We start from the raw sequence: 22,473 nt of genomic DNA, 5'->3' as shown, positions 1-22,473 counted from the left end.
TAGGATTTGGCAACTTATTAAAGGTACAGAAGGAAAGGAAAAGCCAAGAACTGAAATGCAAACACAGTGGTTCGATAGCGGGGTAGGCAGGTCAAACCACAGGGGGATGGGAGGTGAGGGAAGGGTGGGGCTGGAGAATGTAGAAAATTCAGTTGTGATCATTACACTATTTTGCCTACTTTATGTCTATGTTTAAAATTCTCCATAATAAAAAGTTTAAAAAAATGAATGAAAAAAATCCTTAATGACAACAACAAAATCTATGAGTTCACAGTGTTACTCAAAATAGTAGGAGGGAGAGGAAAACCTCCTCTTTATGGAATAATGCCAGCCAATAAATGTAGAAAGAATAATACAGTTAGAAAAATCACCATTTTGCAGCCGTCAGTGTAAAATTCAGGTGTGGAGCATCAGTGGTGTCTCAAATCACCGGGTGAGAGGCTGTGAAACAGAAGAGTCTAGTGATCTCAAAGCATCATCCCATCATGACCAGAAGAAATCCGGTGGGCACCATCTTAACCAAGTGATCACACTCAGCATCATCCATCATGAGACAAACCAACATTACATGCTTTGCCAAAAATGTTCAGCCTGAATCAATTCACGAGGAAACAGACAAATCTAGATTGAAGGACACTCTACAAGATAATTGATCTAGACTGCTGAGCCCTGGTGGTGCAGTGGTTAAGAGTCATGGCTGCTAACCACAAGGTGAGCAGTTCGAATTCACCAGCCGCTCCTTGGAAACCCCATGGGGCAGTTCTACTCAGAATCGACTTGACAGCAATGGGTTTGGTCTGTTTTTTTGGTTGTAGACTAAAAGAGACGTGACAACTAAATGAAATCGGTGCTCTTTGACTGGATTCTAGAGTAAAGAAATTGCTGTAAAGGATGTTATTGGGACAATTGGAGGAATTTGATTTGATTTTAATGTATCAATGTTAAATATCCTGAGTGTGATAATGATATCGTGATTGTGTAGGAAAATGCCCTTGTTCTTAGGAGAAGGAGCCCTGGTGGCGCAGTGGTTAAACACTTGGCTGTTAACCGAAAGGTCGGCAGTTTGAACCCACCAGCCGCTCTGCAGGAGAAAGATGGGGCAGTTTGCTTCTGTAAAGATTACAGCCTTGGAAACCCGATGGGGCAGTTCTACTCTGTCCTATGGGGTCACTACGAGTCAGAATCAACTCGATGGCAATGGATTTGTTTGTTTGTTTTTGGGTTCTTAGGAGATACAAGCTTTAAGTATTTAGGGGTAAGCAGTTAGGATGTCTGCAACTTACTTTTAAATGGTTCAGGAAAAAACAGACATATGTGTGTGCCTAAAAAGAGACAGACACACAGATAAATCAAAGGTTATAAAACATAAACAACTGGTGGATTTAAATGAGTGGGTTCACTGTATTTTTTAAGCCTTTTCTGTAGGTTTAAAAATTTTCATAATACAAAAGGTAGGGTGGGGATTTAAGTTCCATAAGAAGCTGGCTACACTGTGTTTAGGCAACTGGGTGACTGAGGGACAGGAGCAAGAGGGAAACTTCTCACTGTAGTATATACCTTTCTAGGAGTCCTGGTGGTGCAGAGGTTAAGGGCTCAGCTGCTAATGGAAATGTCAGCAGTTCAAACCCACCAGTCTGTGAATGATCTGCTTCCACAGAGATTACAGCCCACAAACCTCTATGGGGCAGTTCTACTCTGTCACATGTGGGCACTATGAGTCAGAATCAACTCAATGGCATCCAACAACAACATATACCTTTCTGTTCCTTTTGAATTTTGAACCAAGTAAATGTATTAACTACACCAAAGACAAAATTTATATTAAAAACCTTGGTCCTCTCTAACATTAACCCTTTATAGTATCAACACTTGCTAAATTAAGTTTCCCCAAACACTGATGCCCTCTGATAATAACAGTTTATAAAGTTCTATATTTTATATTTTATGATGTGCTATAAAGAAATTTATACAGAAAATTTTACACAGAAATTATAATGTAAAAGGTTCTCTATAACTGTTTCCGGATGTCCTGAAGGTTTGGACATTAGATGACACCAAAACACCATTTTTCCAACTCATGCTGCATCCAAGGCTCTGGCTTCCTTACTCCAATATACCTGAGGTTTCACTTGTTCCTGAGAACCTACAGAGGAAACACACTTGAAATAATGCAACTGACCCAATTCTCAATACTTTCTGGCATTACTAGTTACCTAAAATGACTCTGGGGCTGTTACCATAGGCTTCTTGTTACCTTTGAATAACCAAAACTTTTGGAAGTCAGGGAAAGAGGGGCAAGGTTTTCTCCCCTCATTAAAGCACTATTATTATATAGCAAAAAAGGAAAAAAGGAAATGACCACGCTGACTGATTATGTACAATTAATTATAATAACAAAAATAAAGCAGATCAATACAAACTGACAGAAAATGATCCCCAACTTATATAACAAAGTGCCAACATCTGTGGTGTATTGCAAAGTTAAGTACATATACGTAATAAGAAGCCCTGGTGGCACAGGTACTGACATTTTGGATAGCAGCTGAACTCTCAACCACTGTGTCACCAGGGCTCCCCTTAGCCATCAGGGAGAGATGCAAATCAAAACCACAATGAGATACCGCTTCATCCCTAATAGAACAACTAAGATTAAAAAGGAAAATAACAGATGTTGGGAAGGATGTGGCGAAATTGAAACCCTCTCTCCACTGCTGGTGAGGATGTAAAATGGTGCAGCCACTGTAGAAAACAGCTTGGCAGTTCCTCAAAAAGTTAAATACAGAATTACCATATGATCTAGTGATCCTAATCCTAGGTATATATCCAAAAGAACTGAAAGCAAGAACATAAACAGAAACTTGCATACCAATACTCATTGCAGCATTATTCACATAGGCCAAAAGGTGGAAACAACCCAAGTGGTCCATCAACAGATTAATGGATGAATAAAATGTGGTCTATACATACAATGGAATATTACTCAACCACAGAAAGAAATGAAGTCCTGATATATGCTACAACATGGATAAACCTTGAAAACTTCATGCTGAGTAAAATAAGTCTGTCACAAAAGGAGAAATATTGCATGATCCCACTTAAAGGAAATATCTAGAATAGCTAAGTGTATAGAAACCCAAGTTTATTAATGGTGGGAGGGAGGAGGAAAAGAGGAGTCTTTCCTTGGGGGCACTGAGTTTCAGTAAATGGTGGTGGAATAATTTTCAAACAGATAGCGGTGATGATTGCCCAACAGGATGAATGTAATTAATGCCACTAAATTGTATATGTAAAAAACGTTGAATTGGCAAATATTTTGTTACATATATTTTTATCACAAGGAAGATATGCAAATGGCCAATAAGCACAGCGCATGAAAAGATGCTGCATATCAGGAAAATGCAAATCAAAACCACAATGAGATACCACTTCATACTCACTAGGATGGTTATAATCAAAACAGTAGACAATTACAAGTGTGGGGGAGAATATTAAGAAATTGGAACCTTATACGCTGCCGATAGGAATGTAAAATGGTACACCTGTCTTGGAAAAGAGTTTGGCAGTTCCTCAATATGTTAAACACAGAATTAACACATAACCCAGCAATTCCACTTCTAGGTATATACCCAAGAGAAATGTCCACAAAAAAATCTGTACCTGAATGTTCACAGAATTATTCAAAATAGATAAAAGGTGAAAACAACACAAATGTTCACCATCAAACCAAAACCAAAACCAAACCTACTGCCGTTGAGTCGATTCCAACTCATAGCGACTCTATAGGACAGGGCAGAACTGCCCCATAGGGTTTCCAAGGCTGTAATTTTTAGGGAAGCAGACTGCCACATCTTTCTCCTGCGGAGTAGCTGACTTTTTGGTTAGCAGTTGAGCGCTTAACCACTATGCCACCAAGGCTTCAAGTCCACAACTAACAAAGAGATTACAAAACATGGTATATCCATACAATGGAGTATTATTCAGCTATTAAAAAGGAATGAAGTTCTGATACATGCTACTACATGTATGAACCCTGAAAACATTATGCTAAGTGAAAGAAATCAGTCTCAAAAGTCCATATGCTATTTAATTCCATTTATACAAAATATTAACTCTAATTACTAGGTTTATTTTTCACAGTGGTATAGATTAGCAACTCTGAACCTACTTTCTGTGTATTTTAGGATTGAGCAAATAAGTAAATATACTGTGGAGTTGGGTTTCTCAATGTTAGAGAAGGGAGTTACAAATATGGAAAACAGGGAAGCCTGAATGAACCCTGCTGGTGCTGGATTCAACTTGGAAGTATCACTATGAACTCATGTTTTTAATACAGATTGACAGACAAAGAAATAGTTAGAGATGTTGGAAGGAGCCCTGGTAGTGCAATGGTGAAGCTAACCAAAAGGTCGGTGGTTTGAACTCACCAGTTGCTCCTCGGGAGAAAACACCTGGTGATCTGCTCCTATAAAGATTAAAGCCTAGGAAATCCTATGGGGGCAGTTCTACTCTGTTCTATAGGGTCACTATGAGTGAGAATTGACTCGACAGCACACAACAACATAGATGTTCGGTATACATAAGCATATATATTTCTGAGCTTTGTCAGTAGAGACGATCTCAGTAGCAATGAGCGTACAACAGCGCTCAGACTGTTGTTTCTAAATACTGTTCTCCATGAGAAGGAGGCAAAGCTCTTTAAAGAAACAGTTGATTCCAGGGCAGGGACAGGGAAAGTCAAAGAGGGACGGGAAACATCTTGTTTTGCAAGAAATTAATGAAAGTGCTCAAAGTATGACGGAAACATGTCAGAAGGTCCAGCAGTCAATTTGGAAAGACACCCACTGGCCAAATCTGGGTCAATTTGAGCATAAGAAAAAAAAAGACAGTAATAGTCTAAAACCCACTGAATAAAATAAGAATCTATGAGTCCATACTGATATAAACAAACAAACAAATAGAGGAAGGAGAAGGAAAAGCTCTTTCTTAGAGTAGAAAACCAACAATAAATGTAGAATGGATGATGGAATTAGAACATCTCTACTTGACAGTCATGATAGTAATAACTGATTCAGTCAGGAAATATCAACGGAAGTTTAAACTGTTATGTGCAAATCTGATGAGAAACTGGATTTACATAGTTTCAAAGTTATCTCCCATAAGATACTTATAAATGACAAAAGGAGAAAGAGTAACTTCATGGTGGAGAGAAACCTAGCAGAGAGCATCTTAAGCAAGTGATCAAAATTAACATCACAGCAACGGAACAAACCCACATCGTGAGCACTGAGAGGACACGTGACTTTAGTGGCAATTCTCCTAAAAATGCATATCTCATCATAAGAATACACCAAACCAAACCAAATTGAAAGGCATTCTACAAAATAGTTGGTTTGTACTTCCAGAAACCTCAAGGTCATAAAAGACAGAGATGGAGGAACAGTTCCAGATTTAAAGAACACAAAGGAGACACACGACAACAAAATAGATAGGATCCTGGATCATAAAAACAAAACAAATTCTTTTTTTCTCTTTTGCTCTACTGGACATTATTAGGAGAATTGACTAAACCTGAATAAGGCCTATTGCTGAGATGATAGCACTGCAATAATGCTGATTTGATTACCGTACTGTGGTTATGTATGGGAATGTCCCTGTTTTTAGGAAATACACATTGAAATCCGAAGTATTTAGTTGTCAAGAGGTATCATACTTGCAATTCACTCTCACAAATTGTGTGTGAGTGGGAAAGAGAGAACATACATGATAAAGAGAAGGTAAAACAAATGTGGTACAAAGTTAACATCTGGGGAATCTCGGTGAAGGTTATATGGAAACTCTTTGGCCTATTCTTGGAACTCTAATTTTTCTGTCAGCCTGACATTTCAAAGAAACCCACAAAAAACCTTTGATACCAAAAGTAATACATTGAACATCATTGCTCGTATATAATCTCTGCTTGTTTCCTTAGGATTCTTAGTGGAATTACTAAGTCAAAGGTATAGACTTCTTAAAAGATGGATATATATATGGTACGACAAGTTTCTGATTATTTCTAAATGTGAAGGAGAAAGGCAGTGGAAATGGAGGAGGGCAGACCCTGGGCATGGAAATGGGGACGTGGGATGGGTTCCCAGATGAGGAGAAAAAGAAGAGCTGTAATTATGGAATGTGCCCAGAACGAGTGGGGACTGAGAGCTAGAAGAGCCCAAAGATCATCAGATGGAGGTGAGTGACTGAAGCTGTTGACCACCTGATGCTGGTCAGGAATATAATCCTGTGGTTTTACCAACTGTCCACAGCACAAACCATGGTAAGAGTAGGTTTACGTGTCTGGTCAAATGACAGAGGCCCTGGATCCCTTCCTCTGTATCCCCCCTCTGCTGCAAGCCAGCTATCCACTGTTGAGTCCCGTTGAATCCCTGGGCCCCTCTGGTTGGCACCCAAGAAGCAGCCATGACCTCTCCACCCAGTCTATAGTCACATGACTAGTGGCTTGCTATATGATGTAAGTAAATAATCTAAAATAAGCTTTCGTTTTAAATGCCCCCAATACATTTCATCAAGTATATATATTAACATTGGTTCTTATTATTTGCTATTTGCCAGAGATTGTGTTTAGTGTTATACATGGATTATCTCATTTAATCCTCCCAATAACTCCACAAGATAGGTAGTATTATTATCTCCATTTCACCAGTGAGAAAAATTAAGCCTAGAAAAGTAAATTAGCTGGCTCGATGCCATAAAGCTTAAATTCAGACTCAACAGTCTGATTCCAGAATCTTCACTCTTAACCATTGTTATGCTAGATTAACAAAAAAAAAAATTAAAAAGAAAAAAGGCAATCACAAGTTGAAATTTTTAAACTAATACATTGGGAACCTACGATGAAAATTTTATTCCATTAAATGCACATTCCACTTTTCCCTTCTGTAAGCATCCAAATATTTATTTGATAAAGGGAACATTACCTGACAAAAGAATTGTTGCTGGGTTCCTGCTCCAGGTGTGTTACTGAAGGTGCTGGTAGATTTGGAAGAACAAACTGGAAGACGATGAGATACACTGATGGGTACTGGAGTCCTGTTTGGCTGGGTCAACTGATCTCCGGTGAAGTTTGATCCTGATGCACCAGACTGAACCGCAGAGCCAACACTGGGATGGACAGTGCTGGATGAGCTGACAACAGGGAACCGACTAGGTCCTGCCATGCTTGTCACTGAGGGCATGGTGGTGAAGCCAGGTCTTCCTTGGGAGACGGTGCTCTGCCCGGGTGACAGGTGCAATACGGTTGGTGATGCCTGCTGCAAGGGCATCTGTCCGCCAACGATCTGAGGAGAAGCATGATTGACTATCACTGGACTTCCAGAGGTGGCAAATGTCTGCCCAGACACTAACTGGACGGCGGTATTCTGGTTGTTAAGCATCTGTCCAGAATATGGTTGGTTGGTCCTGAGCATGTTGGAAGAGTTTCTGTTCAACATGACATGCTCTGAGGCCACTTGGCCAGAAATGAGCTGAGAGGGTTGAGTCTGAAGAAGTTGTCCATTTATGGTCTGGACATGGTGTACTGAATTTGAACTGACAGAAAGGCTTGTAGGTATGAGGAACTGACTTTGGGGTGCATGAGGCTGGCCCATGGGAGAATGAATAACGATACTACCCCCAGCACTGCTCACTGCTTGTGAGGTGACTGGTTTTCTTGTGTTCTGTTGATTTACAATGTTCACAGACATGTGTGGACCAACTACTGAGCCCTGGGGTGAGCTTGCAGAGGCAAAAGAGATCCCTTGTTGCACATGGTGCTGCTGTATTCCCAAATTGTTCACATTGTATGTATTTTGCTGACCCATCTGGATAGGTTTTGGCTGGATATTAATTGGGACTTTATTTGAATTTGGTGCAAGACCCCTTTGTATGATGATGTTATGCACAGGTAAAGACGTTTGAAAATTTGTGCTGTTAAATGGAACGGTAACAGGCTGTGCTACTGGACTGGAACTGGAGTTTCCAAACAAGGAATTGCCATTAGGAGTCTGTCTGTGAACCAGCAGCCCTCCACTCACATTTGATGGGGCTTGTTGCCCACTGCCCTTTAATATGATTTGAGATCCATCTAGGTTATTAATAGTCATCATGGAAGGTTGACTACCAAATGACCCAATTAACTGTATTTGACCAGAACCACTAATCGGACTGCTATTCGACAAATGCTGGCTGGGAACACTGATCCCCACGTGTTGCATAAAGCCATGTTGCACACCCACTGTATTGCTTGCAAATGATGCTCCAACAGGCACGTGAGTCACTCCTATAGGCTGCAGCGTCTGACCTGAGTAATTAGAAACATTAGAAGCCTGAGTAAAGGATGCTGATGAAGAAGGATGAAGCTGAGCTTGTGCAAACTGTTGGCTGGAACCTATACTGGCATCCAAATATGCCTCTTCTGCCAATGTCTGTTCAGTGATATTGGCTTCCTGCAAGGATTTCTGAAGAATGTCGAAAGGTTGGTCCTCACTGAGATCAGGAAGAGGAGAAGACTCAAGTTCATCTTCGAGAAACTGAAGGCTACTTGAAAGTGGCAGTCCATCACTGGGCCCTTCTCCAAGCTGGTTGCTTACACCTTTGAGGGATGACTTAGGATCAGCATTCTAAAAAAATAAGCAGTATGTTACATGGCATTTCCAACCTCTGAAAGATTTCTTTTTAAAGTAATAATAATCCTAACTTTGAATATGAATAAAGCATAACAGTCTGTTTTTCAGATACAGCTCTCCAAACTGCTCACCTTATACTGATACTTTATGTTCTCAGCAATGATGTCTAACATTATCTTGGTAAGTATATACATTCCTTGATCTGGTAAACTATTTTGTAGTGAACAGATAAATAAAATAACATGAACATACTGAGGACTGCTTGGAGTTTAGCTTCACTTTTGAGATACTGGTACAGACTTTATTTTTCAAAATTGCTCCCTGTCCAAGGGTTGAGTGAGTCTCAGTCCCAGATGTGTGTCCAGGAGACAGACAAGTCCAATCCTTTGTAACACAGGAGTCTAACTGATTTGTGGGAGCACTGGGTGTTGTTCTGCTAGAGATCCAGAAGATGGCCTAGAACTAGTCTGAAAGAAGGCCCTAGTTCTTTCCCCTCATCCCTCCCAAAAAGACTAGTTCAGATAAAAATAAGCTTCTAACATAGGAGTAATCGGCTTATAAAGATTTTTTAAAACCACTTCAGTCTCCTGTTCAAGTAACAGTCAATCAACATTTATCAAACACCCACTTGTGTCCAACTAGAGACTACACAGGCTTTGAAGAGAATTACACACAGTCAATGATAAATATAATCCATCCCACTTTTTAGTAATCTTTCATGGGACATGTCAAAATTAAAGAAAAAGAATCAACAGCCATTTAAAAATAAGGTAAAGAAAAATATTTTAAACTGCATAGATCAGTTAAGAATGAGTATTCCAACTTGCAAAGCTGTGGAGGTTCTCAGTTCTAGACTAACAAGGTGTTGGGGGCTAGAAGATGAGAAGAACTAGATAGAAAAATCGAGACTAGTTAATCCCACACTGACTCAACAATTGAAATAGGACTAATGTGGTCTGAGTTAGGTAGACATCATTTTAGGGCTTCAGGAACCATGTAAAAGGAAGCGGGGAAAGCAAGTGACACCAAGGAGGATAATTTTTTTTGCAGAGAAATACGGAGGTAATTATGAATATCTGCTGAGTGGAGATATGTAGTTTAATGCTTTTTGCAATGCACAAATTACCAGAAGATAGCTTTAAAAACATCTACATTTTTCTAAGCATTTCTAATATTGCTATTGTAAGTGACAAGCTCCCAATAAATACATACTGAATGAAGCAGTCTGAAAAGTTGCAATTACTACTCACATGGAAGTGGGAGAGTGGGTAAATAAAAATCATTAATATTGAGGCAAAAGCTAAGTATTGGCTTTATGGGCTTAATGGCATCACATGTAGTTATTTATTACTTGTTCAGAATGAATTTCAGAAATGAAACTGATTCATACACCTTACAGGAAACCAGTGTTACGACTTTTAAGCCATCTCTGGTATGCAAAGGTGTCTTGCATGATATGATCTGGCATACCTTACACACACTCAAATACTTGAAAGAGTTGTGCATTCCCAAGGACTTTCTGAATACTATCCTATTTTATAGATGAGGGAAATAAAGGCCATGATGATGATGATAAGTTAACATTTATTGAGCACTGTACCAAATGATTTCCATGGATTAGTCAGTTAATCCTAACCACCCTATGAGGCAGTTCTATTATTATCCTGGTTTCATAAATGAGGAAATTGGGTCTTACAGAGATTTAGTGACATATCCAAGGTTATACAGGTAGTAAGTGGCAGAACTGTCTGACCCCAGACTACCATCTATGATAGAACAGGTAGTTGAAAAGATTAAAATAAGATAAGGCTTAATTAAACATAGTCATCTGGATAGTCTCCAGACAGAGACTCCCCCAATTCCCAGCTCATTTGAAGAGAATAAACACAGTCAATGATAAATATAATACATCTTAGCAGTCTTTCATGGAACATGTCAAAATTAAGGAAAAAGAATCAACAGCCATTTAAAAATAAGGCAAATAAAAAAATGCTCTTAGAGCTTATGACATGGGCTCCAGCCCTGGTAAAAAGCAAACAAACCCACTGCCATCAAGTCAATTCTGACTCATGGCAACCCCTGTGTTTCAGAGTAGAACTGTGCTCCATAGGGTTTTCTTGGCTGTAATCTTAACAGAAGCAGATAGCCAGGTCTTTCTTCTATGGTACCACTGGGTGGGTCTGAACTAGCAACCTTTAGGTTAGTAGTCAAGTGCAAATTGTTTGTGCCACCTAGGGACCTTGACACCGGTGGCTGGGTTAAAATTCTTTCTCTGCAAATCTGGTTGTATGATCTTCTCTGTGTTTTAGTTTCCTCATGTATGAAATATGGATAACAACCTACTTAATGGAATTATTGTGAGGATTAAATGAGGTTAATGTATGTTAAGGCCTTTACTGCTAAGCACACACTAAATGTGAGTAAGTGTCAGTTATTAATATAATCTTTTTTCTGGTTTAAGGTGAAAATGATTAGTAAGTAACTACAATTAAGAGTGATTTCTTTAAAGCTTATATAACAAGGTTCAGAGTATTCTAATTGTACTTTATCAGGTTAGAACATTTCTGAGTCATTGTAGAAAGAAAGTTGAAAGCTTATTAAAAAAATGGCAGAGTAAATCTCATATTGTCTTAAATGGCTAAGTTAAAAGTAGAAAATGTTGACATAGGTCAATAGATTTTCCTTCCCAGTCAATTACAAAAGACAAGGTAAGGATTCTTATCATAATACAAAGGCTATTAAAGCTTCAGTTCACAAGACATCAATGAGAAAGAAATACTTGATCATTAGAGTTTTCAATACTCACACTAGAGTTGGCAAAAATTGAATTTGAGTTGGCTGCAGAATATCCTGTATTAGTCAAGTCATCGTTGCTCTGCAAAAGCACACATTCAACAAAGTGGTTACTTACTTCAACTCTAAAGAAGAAACCAAACTTATGTCTGCATGTTCTCAGTATTACTTACAGATTTATTACTAGGTCCATGAAGAAAATAGTTCAGTGCCTGTGGGTCTCTAGAAACAAAAACAGAAGAAGCATAACAATAAGTACATTACTTATATTTAGGGTTAACTTTTTACTAGTGTATAAAGGAAATGATGTATCAGTTTTCATAAAATCCTCTCCCTAATTTTTCCATTCCAAAACAATTTTATTAGTAGTGTTTTGCTCTCTTTTGTTTTGATGTTGTTCCATTCCCTATGATCACTCATTTCTGCCTTCTGGGGTTTGTTAGACAATAAATTTAATAAACCAAAACAAAAAATACCCACTGCGTCGAGCTGATTCCAACTCACAGCAACCCTATAGGACAGAGTAGAACTGTCCCACAGGGTTTCCAAACCAAACCAAACCCACTGCTGCTGAGTCGATTCTGATTCATAGCAACCCTACAGGACAGAGTAGAACTGTCCCATAGGGTTTCCAAGGCTGTAAATCTTTATGGAAGCAGACTTCCACATCTTTCTCCCGACAAACAGCTGGTAGATTTGAACTGTCGACCTTTCGGTTAGCAGCCAAGCGCTTAACCACTGTTCCATCAGGGCTTCTATAGGGTTTCCAAGGCTGTAATATTTATGGAAACAGACTGCCACATCTTTCTTCTGCAGAGCAGCTGGTGAGTTTGAACCGCTACCAGGACTCCTTAAATTTAATAAAGGATTACTGAATCATGACCCCTATATTAATCCATGTCTCTGTCTCTCTACTGTATCTATGATGATTACTTGATGTTTATTTTAAAACCTACCACGTGTTAATATGTTTATTAGGTTGTTTTAGTACAGCAAACCTCACACGTTTGATTTACCCTGAGTTTGGAATGAGCATCTTACCCAATAAGATCAAGGAGACACGAGTCATCATCATCATCCATGACAACTACAAAGAGAAGGAACAGGAAAGTACAGTTCAGCAGAGCTGATTAAAGCCAACCGCACAACGCAATATACTTTATACTTTTCTAGAGAAATAACTGTGTAATTCTTGTGAGTTTTTCCTCTGTTTGCTTACTAACACAATTCTTAAAAAATCTTGTGGTCATTCAAGAGATAAACTATTCAATTTAAATTGTTTCTAATGAAAACAAACCCTTAACTTACAAGTCAAAAAAGAATAAAGACCAATCAAAGATAGCTGGCGGCAACCTCCTTCACTCGCAGATTACCTAAATGACTGTAATGTCTTCAAAATGTATAATTAACAAGGGGAAAATAAGACTTTTGTTTTAGTAATGAGCTCAAAGCTACAGAGGTCTTTTAATTTTATGACTGTATGTTTCTAAGCATGGTGAGCAATCTGAAGAGATTTCTTGCCGTATTTTGGCTATCTTTAGGAAAACAGGAAAGCCAGTTCCCCCATATTTTGAGACGAAAGAAGGGGTACCATAATCCCAGGCAGTACTGCTCCAGGGTCTGTCCTGTAGGTCCTCTGTTCCCCCGCTGCAGCAGGACTACTAACTGTTCAATTTTAAACACTCTATATCCCAGCACCAGAATCTTCAAAGAAGAAAATCTCAACCAAAAATCTGCCCCGGCTCTGAGCCCTGAGCTCCCGCTCTCCCCAGCCATGGACGGCATCAAGCTTGGCCAGCTCAATTATTGTGCTTTGGCTCAAACAGGAACAACTGTACAAATTCCAAGAGCGAGTTCTCCCCCTTTCTCCTCCCTCCCCCGAGATCCAGTAAACTTACACTAGTGATCCGACACCTGGCAACACTGCTTTGCACCCATTTTGAGCCATGTGTGGAATAATTTACATCACAGAATGCCAGGGCCAAGAGTTCTGGAGCAGTTGGAAAGGGCAGTTGTGAACGGCAGTGGGACAGAGGAATGAAATCCTGAAGAGATGCCCAGAAGAGGGACACGCCCAAAGGAGGCAGAAGGGATAGTCTCCACCAAATGTTTTTCTCTGTTAAAACTGCCACTTCCTCTCCAGTTCCCCTAAACTGCCCATTCTATCAGTTACAATGCCAAATAAATATAAAATTCACTCCTGCCACATGGAAGAAAACTTGCTTTCCTCAGGAAGAGTCTGGAAGGAGTAAGTATTTTCCATTGTGGGACCTTTCTGTTGTTGGGTGAATTAGTTCAGTTGCCGAATGATCTGGGAGATGACAATCCATTTGAGCAGAACCTCAATGGAGGGGAGAGAGGACGGGTAAGGAAGAAGGAAGAATGAGTGGGAAAAGCTTATCAAAATGTAACGTTCATGGCTAAAACTGAAAAAGGGACAGCTGGCTAAGTGAAATCTGCTTTTCAAGATTCAGACTTGGGAGTTACTCAAGGGCATGCTAACAAGACTGTTCTAACATAACTTTTGAAAAGAGAGAAATGGGGCAAAAAGATATACACAAATCTGTGTAAAGGTCTTCCCTCAAATCCTGATGGTATTTAATATGGTAGAATCACATTAGTGATTCTCACTATTAGACCATGGGCTTGTCTATCAGACATCTCAATGAAGGGAATAAATTAGTCAGTTCTGAGGTATAATTAAGCCTGTAACAGGGATAGTATTTCTTTACTGCAACATGACCATTTTAATGGAGTTCCACTGTATCCTTTGTAAATTTATTTTTTAATGTTTCCAACAATCTCTGGTGCAAACAAATAAAAATGAAGGTGAAAAATAGCCTACACCGAACAAAAACACTTTCATGACTATTTCCAGCTTCCCTCACTACCTTATGCCTCTACTTAGTTCCTCTACTTGATGAGATGCCCTAATGGATAACAAATAAACTCTAAGAAAGGAAATCAACACCAGTCATTTCACTGGGTGGCAATGCCACTGGGACTTTCAAGCACAGACATTTGCTACCATAAAGTTCAAAGTGACAAGCTACTTCCTGAGTAACCCAAACAAAAATAATTTTATGGTATCGGATGAACTTAAAAGCCATTCTGCATCCTCCCCTACCAAACCAAACAAGCAGGTCAACCACTTGATTTGAAAGAATGATCCTTGGGGGTATCCATGAGGTATGGATCCATCATCTTGTCAGTGCATCAGGAGACCTTACAGACAGGCCTTCTTCTCCTCTAGCCCTGGTGGGTAGAACTCTACTAGCCTTTATAGTGAGCAGTACCCTCAGAATTCCACTTTTTTGAAGGGCCACACTGTTTTCTGACTTTAAATAGCTTCAAATTAAAAGGGATGATCCTTATCCCTGTACCCTCAGCCAAAATGCAGTCATAATATAGCCCAATCCAAGACTGACTTTCCCCAGGATGGTATATGGTCCACCCAAGTAAATTTACCAAGGTAAAATTGTATATTTTACTAATGACTCAAAAGTGAAGAGTTTAATTTTCTTTGGCAAGGCTCTCACTTTACTTCTAGACTCCCTAGGGCTCTTTTCTCATTAAAGTAACAACCCTGAAGTCACTAGCTACATCCTTGGCACCAGGTGAATTTTATAAGGGCTGTGCGAAAGATGAGCCTCACTCTAAGGGGAAATCCCTAGATCAATGGTTAAAAACTATTTCTTGGCCCAGCACACTTGTGCCACATATATTCCCATCATTAATAGCAGCTTACTACAGCAGGGTTTGTCATGGAGGGAAGGGGGCTGTAGCTGTGACCAAATTCTAATCAGTACCCCAAGAGTTGAGAAATCACTGCCCTATACACTTTGTGTATGTGTGAGTGATTTAGGTAAAAGTTTACAGAGCAAATTAGTTTCTCATTAAACAATTAATACACAGTTTTGTGATACTGGCTGCCAACCCTGCGATGTGTCAACCCTCTCCACTTTCTGACCTCGGGTTCCCCATTTCCATTTGTCCAGTTTTCCTGTCCCTTCCTGCCTTCTCATCTTTGCTTTTGGGTTGGTGTGTCACTTAGTCTCGTATACATGGTTGAATTATGTGTGTTATTGTTTGTTTTATGGGCTTGTCTAATCTTTGGCTGAAGGGTGAACTTCAGGAGTGACTTCAGTATTGAGTTAAAACGGCGTCCGGGGAGCATACTCTCAGGGTTTCTCTGGTCTCTGTCAGATCAATAAGTCTGGTCTTTTTTTTGTAAGTTTGAATTTTGTTCTACATTTTTCTCCTGGAACCCTCTATTGTGCTTCCTATCAGAGGAGTCAGTGGTGGTAGAGATCTAATTGTTCTGGACTCAGGCTGTGGTCGTTGTGGTCCATTAGTCTGCCTGTACACTTGACTACTACTCTTAAAAAATTAAATCTAATCTTTAAATTTTGTCTTAATTGAGTCAACATCTGAATAATGGCTTTAATCAAGATAACACTGTGGAAAAAGTGACATTTCAAACCAGTAGAGGAAAGGTGCTAGCCATATGGAAAAAGAAGGTGGATTCATACCTCGTATCTTACACAAAAATAAACTCCCAATAAATTTAAGAATTAAATGCGGGGAGGGGGGCAGGAAACAAAACCTTAAAGTACTAGAGTAACATACGGGAGAATTTTTCACAACCTTGGCATGAGGAAAGTCTAAGTACGTCACAAAACATAGCATCCATAAAAGAAAAGATTGACAAATTCAACTACATGTAATTTTAAAATTCTGCATGATAAAAGAAAAAACACACCATAACCAAAGTCAAAGACGAAAATAAAACCAGAAAACACAACGGGGAAAAATGCTTCCATCTCATATCACAAACGACTTATCTCCCTAATACATACAGAACTCCTATAATTAAGAAAAAAAGAAATCAGCTACCCTGCAGAAAAATCAAAGGATATAAATAAATAAAGGAAAGAAAAATAGCTCCTCAACATATAAAAATAATCAACTTCACTTATAATAAGAGAAATATAAATTAAAATTATAATGAGATACTATCTTCTGTCAGATTGCCAAATACTAAAAAGGTTTGATTATGGGCTTTCTGGTCAGGGAGTGGAGCCCTGGTGGCACAGTGGTTAAGAGCTCGGCTGCTAATCAAAAGGTTGGCAGTTCAAATCCACTAGCCACGCCTCAGAAACCCTATGGGACAGTTCTACTCTGTCCTATAGGGTCGTTATGAGTTGCAATCAACCCAACAGCAATGGGTTTGGGTTTGGTCAGGGAGTGGAGCAACAGGGAACTTTTATATACACTGATGGTGAGACTGTCAACTCATATAACCTCTAGAAAGGACAATTTAGCACTATCTCTCAAAATTTTAAATGCACAAATTATTTTACCTAGCAATTCTAGGAAATTCATTTTAAAGTAGCCTAATGTCTATTAGTTTGTCATAGTATGGTGGCTTGCGTGTTGCAATGATGATGGGAGCTATGTCACCGGTATTTAAAATACCAGGAGGATCACCCATAGTGGACAGGTTTCAGCAGAGCTTTCAGACTAAGACAGGCTAGGAAGAACGTCTGGTGATCTACTTCCAAAAATTAGCCAATGAAAATCTTACGGATCACAACAGAATATTTTATGATACGGTGCTGGAAGGTGAACCCTCTGGGTTGGAAGGCACTCAAAATACACAGCAGCCACAACAATGGACTCAAGTATACCAACGATCATGAAGATGACGCAGGATCAGGCAACGTTTCATTCTGTTATACATAAGGTCGCCTCGACAGCAACTAACAACAAACAACAAAGGAGGATCTCAAGAACAATCTATGTCAGTCATCTTAAAATATCTCAAAGACAGTTTGATTTTTCTTTAAGATCACAGAAGGACTCCAAAGACGTCCAAGGCAGAGACCTGAAAGAAGATGACAGGCTATTTTTAATTTTTTTTTTTTCATACAGGAAAAAAAAAAAAACGAAGCCCTTATAACAAGAAGCGTATTGGTTTCAAGAACAGAGATTTTAGGAAAGCTACTAAGAGAGCCAATTCTGTCAATTTGGATGTTCTAATAGTGGAAGAAAACTAAGCTTGACCTTTGAGAGTCTAAAACAGGATTTTACACACTTCACAAACTGAAATTTGGCATGTGACTGCTATCACAAATGTTTTACTTTATTCCCTTATCTGTTTCTGTTCTTTTTCTTCTCCCAAAAACACAGCCTACTGAAGATGGTGACTAATAAGCTGAAACCTTAAAAGTCTACCAAGATGGCCCCCAGACTCTCCGTGAACCCAGAACTAAAACCATTCCCGAGGCCAACTCTTCAGACACTACAAGACATAAAATGATACTCGTGAAGAGTGTGCTTCTTAGCTCAAGTAGATACATGAGACTAAATGGGCAGCTTCTGTCTGGAGGTGAGATGAGAAGGCAGAGAGGGTCAGGAGCTGGTTGAACGGACATGGGAAATCAGGGGTGGAAAAGGAGGAGTGTGCTGTCACACTATAGGGACAGCAATTAGGGTCACATAACAATGTATGTATAAATTTTTGTATGAGAGACTAACTTGAATTGTAGACTTTCACTTAAAGTACAACAATAAAAAAAAATGGAAAAATAACAGTCTACCAAGAGTCAATACAACAGATACATGTTTATGTGTGCTGCATACATTTTCAAATATAAAATAAAGCCCATAGGGGGCACAGTTATGGATACTCCCTAGACACAATTAAACACCTCACGGCATTGTTCTACTAGGTTTGAAGGTTTAGGACCATAGTCTCATGGGGCAACTCTGTCAATTGGCACAATACAGTCCATAAAGACAATGTTCTACATCCTAGTTTGGTGAGTAGCATCTGGAGTCTTAAAAGATTGCGAACAGCCATCGAAGATCCAACTATTGGTCTCTACACATCCGGAGCAAAAGAGAAAGAAGGAAACCAAAGACTCAAAGAAGAAACAAGTCTACAGAACCACTAGTCTATGTGAACAACAACATCACCTACCTTGAGACAGGAAGAACTATATGGTGCCTGGCTATCACTACAGACAGTTCCAACTAGAGACTCAACAGATGGCCCTGGATAGAACAGGAGAAAAATGCAGAACAAAACTCAAATTCCTAAAAAAAGCCCAGACTTACTGGACCAGTAGAGACTAGATGAACCCCTGAGACTATCACCCTGAGATAGTCTTTAAACTTGGAACTCAAACCACTCCCAGAGATCACCTTTCAGCCAAATGACAGATTGGCCCATAAAATAAATAACATCACCCATGACTACTGTGCACCACAAAATAATCATCTAAATGAAAACAAATGGTAAACATTTACCGTAGACCAAAGATGAGAAGGCAAGGGAGGACAGGGAAGCTAGATTAATGGAAACAGAACCACCAGAGTGGAAATAATGAGAATGCAGACATACTGTGAAAAATGTAACCAATGTCACTGAACAATATGTATAGAAATTGTTAAATGAGAACCTAATTTCCTGTATAAACTTTCACCAAAAAACACAATATTAAAAAAAAGAGTCAATGCAACAGGTTATCTTACCGAAGTATGAAAAATTACTGAAATTTGCTTTATTTGTATTAATTTCGTATAGCATCAGTACATGCCATCATTTCCCAATCTCTTACAAATAAATTTACCTCTAAAAAGTGCTGAGGTTAGCAGACGGAACACTGAGGAACTTTATTCAAGCAGTCATGAACTACAGAATGGCTGCAGTCTCCAGAATCATGGTTCTTCTGTCTGGGCTACTGCAAGTGTAACGAGCCATAGTCACTTTTATTTTTACCCACATATTTTGTACTTCCAGTGCTCTTCATTCCTTTGGAGGAGCCATGGTGGTGCTGTGGTTAAGCGCTCGGCTGCTAACCAAAAGGTCAGCAGTTTGAACCCACCAGCCACCCCTTGGAAACCCTATGGGGTAGTTCTACTCTGTCTTTAGGGTCAGTATGAGTTGGAATCAACTCAACGACAATAGATTTTTTTCATCCTTTTGAGTAGATTCAGATTTCCATCTGGTATTGTTTTCCTTCTTCCTGAAGGAAATTTCTTTAATATTTCTTGCAGTGGAGGTCTGGTGGTGATGAATTCTTTCAACTTTTGTATGTCTGAAAAAAGTGTTGCTGTTGCCTTCATTTTGAAATATATTTTTTCTCGGCATTTCATTCTAGATCAACCTTTTTTTTTTTTCTTTCAGTTCTTTAAAGATATTGCCACATGGTTTCTTGCTTGCATTATTTCCAATGAGAAGTCTGTTGTCATTCTTATCTTTGCTCCTTTGTCCATAATGTCTTTTCTTCCTCTGGCTGTTTTAAAGACTTCTCTTCACCACTGATTTTAAGCAATCTTATTATGATATGCCTTGGAGTAGTTTTCTTTATGCATATTATGCTTGGGGTTCATTAAGCTTCTAGATCTGTAGGTTTATACCAAAACCAAACTGGTTGCCATTTAGTCGACTCTGACTCATGGTGACCCTACGTGTTACAGAGTAGAATTGCCCCATAGGGTTTTCTTGGCTGTAATCTTTATGGAAGCAGACTCTCAAGCCTTTCTTCCGCGGTGCCACTGGGTGGGTATGAACTCAACCTTTAGGTTAGCAGATAAGTGCAAACCGTTTGCACCACCTAGGGACCTCTGTAGGTTTACAGTTTTCCTCAAATTTAGAACATTTTCAGCCATTACTTCTTCAAATATTTTCCTGTCTCTCTCCCTCTCCTTCGGGGACTCCAATTACATGTAGATGATTAGGCTGCTTGAAATTGTCCCACAGCTCATTGACACTATTTGTTTCAGTCTTTTTATCTCTCTGAGTTTCACTTAGGAAAGCTTCCACTGCTATATCTTTAAACTCACTAATCTTTTCTTCTGCAGTGTCCAATCTGCTATTTTCCTTATCCAGTGTATCCTTATTTTCAGACATTGTAGTTTTCTACTCTAAAACTTCAATCTTTTAGTGCTCTGCTACCACCACTGATTGCTCTGACAGGGATCACAATAGAGGGTCCCAGACAGAGCTAGAGAAAAATGGGGAACAAAATTGTAACTCACCAAAAAAAAAGACCAGACTTACTGGCCTGACAGACTGGAGAAACCCTGAGAGTACGGCCCTCAAACACCCTTTTAGCTCAGTAATGAAGTCACTCCTGAGGTGCACCCTTCATCCAAAGATTAAACAGCCCCATAAAACAAAATGAGACTACAGGGGCACACCAGCCCAGGGGAAAGGACTAGAAGGCAGGAGGGGACAGGAAAGCTGGTAATAAGAACCCAAGGTTGACAAGGGAGAGTGTTGACATGTCATGGGATTGTTAACCAATGCCATAAAACAATATGTGTACTAACTGTTTAATGAGAAACTAGTTTCTTCTGTAAACCTTCATCTAAAGTACAATAAAGATTAAAAATATAATAGTTCAATCTTTTTTATATCTTCCATGTCTTTATTTAATATGCTCGCTCTTTCCTCTATCTTCTTGAACTTATGCAAAATGGTGGTAACTTTTTAATGTTCTTGTTTGTGTTTATTGCTTTTCTTCCTCCTCATTATGGGTGATATATTCCTGCTTCTTTGTATGCCTGGTAATTTTTTTATTGGATGTCAGATATTGTTAATTTTACACTGTTGGGTAATGGATATTCCTTTCCTGCATTCTCGTCTTGCTTTTGGACAGGAGTTGCCCGTTTGGTCTCGTATATTTGATTGAACTCCTCACATGTATTACTTTTTGTTTTATAGGCCTGTCTAATCTTTGTCTGAAAAGTGGGCTTCGGGAATAGTTTCAGTTCTGAGTTAGCAGAGTGTCTGGGAGCCATAGTCTCAGGGGTTTCTCCAGTCTCTGTCAGACCAGTAAGTCTGGTCTTTTTTTGTGAATTTGAATTTTGTTCTACATTTTTCTCCCGTTCTGTACAGGGCTCTCTGTTGTTACCCATGTCAGAACAGTCAGTGGTGGTAGCAGGACACCACCTAGTTCTTGTGGTCTCAGGCTGGTGAAGTCTCTGGTTCATGTAGTCCTTTAGTCCTTAGGGCTAATATTTTCCTTGTGTCTTTGGTTTTCTCCATTCTCCTTTGCTCTGGACAGGATGAGACAAATAGATGTATCTTACATGGCCGCTAGGAAGCTTTTAAGACCCCAGATGCTACTCATAGAAGTGGGATGTAGAACATTTTCTTTATGAACTATGTTATGCCAACTGAACTAGATGTCTTCCGAAACCATGGTCCCCAGCACAGAGCCCCAGCTACTCAGTCCCTCAAAGTATTTGGATGTGTCTAGGAAACTTCTATGCTTTTGCTTTGGTCCTACAGATATTTTTGAGCTTTGTGGAGGACACAATTAAGTTACTTGGAAACTGTTTGATCCTTTCGAGGGTTGCTTTTAAACTTGTTAACCTTCAGTCTAAGGCTAAATGTGCCCTATACTGAGGCAATACCTTTTTGAGTACTTTACTCAATGTCCCATGAATTACAAGAATTTTTACAGTCTTGCAGATGGGAACACGAACTATTCTCTGCCTGTGTGACCTCCAAGTATATTGTTTCCCCTAATCCTTTTGGATGATTCTTTCTCAGGACTTGGGTAGTTTTCTCACATATGTGCCGGTCAGTTATCAGCTGAAGACTTGAGGGGGACCCTCTGCAGATCTCCAGAGTCTTCTTTCTGCGCATCCTTCTCCTCTCTGGTACTCTGTTCTTGAACTTTAGCTGCCTTCACCTCCAGCTACATCAGCTCAACTCCAGAAGATTACCAGACTCTATCTGGGTTTCTCTTTGTGGTATGGTTAAGAAACTTTCTCTAGACAGTAGGCTGGGGCAATTGCAGGGTTCACCTCATTTGATTTTCCTCTCTCATTAGTCACTGTCCAGTGCTGCCTAAAAAATAATTTCATTTTGTCTAATTTTTAAATTTTTTTAGGTGAGAAGGTAAATCCAGTACCTATTACTCCATCTTGGCCCAGAAGTCACTTTTAAAGTTTTTAAAAAAAGCACTTTTAAGAAGTACGAACACAAGTAGATATATGAGAC

The 22,473-nt window shown here is 39.3% G+C and overlaps 1 protein-coding gene across 2 annotated transcripts in view; it reads right to left on the bottom strand.

Annotated features, from left to right (window-relative positions):
- BICRAL (BICRA like chromatin remodeling complex associated protein) overlaps positions 1-22,473 on the bottom strand; it is a 48,117-nt gene that overhangs the window by 23,132 nt on the left and 2,512 nt on the right. Inside the window, exons 2-5 of one of the 2 annotated variants that reach the window (XM_023734216.1) lie at positions 12,492-12,537; positions 11,624-11,672; positions 11,464-11,532; positions 6,972-8,651 (exon numbers count right to left, since the gene is read on the bottom strand). In XM_023734216.1, the coding sequence (XP_023589984.1) occupies positions 6,972-8,651; positions 11,464-11,532; positions 11,624-11,672; positions 12,492-12,532 (1,839 nt within the window). In that variant the 5' untranslated portion in view covers positions 12,533-12,537. Of the gene's footprint in view, positions 1-6,971; positions 8,652-11,463; positions 11,533-11,623; positions 11,673-12,491; positions 15,297-22,473 lie in introns of those variants that run through there. The other variant, XM_023734217.1, reaches the window with a different exon arrangement.

Source organism: Trichechus manatus, unplaced genomic scaffold, assembly GCF_000243295.1.
Source record: "Trichechus manatus latirostris isolate Lorelei unplaced genomic scaffold, TriManLat1.0 scaffold00065, whole genome shotgun sequence".
In the NCBI taxonomy this organism is placed as follows: domain Eukaryota; kingdom Metazoa; phylum Chordata; class Mammalia; order Sirenia; family Trichechidae; genus Trichechus; species Trichechus manatus.
This window is presented reverse-complemented; position numbering and strand designations above follow the sequence as displayed.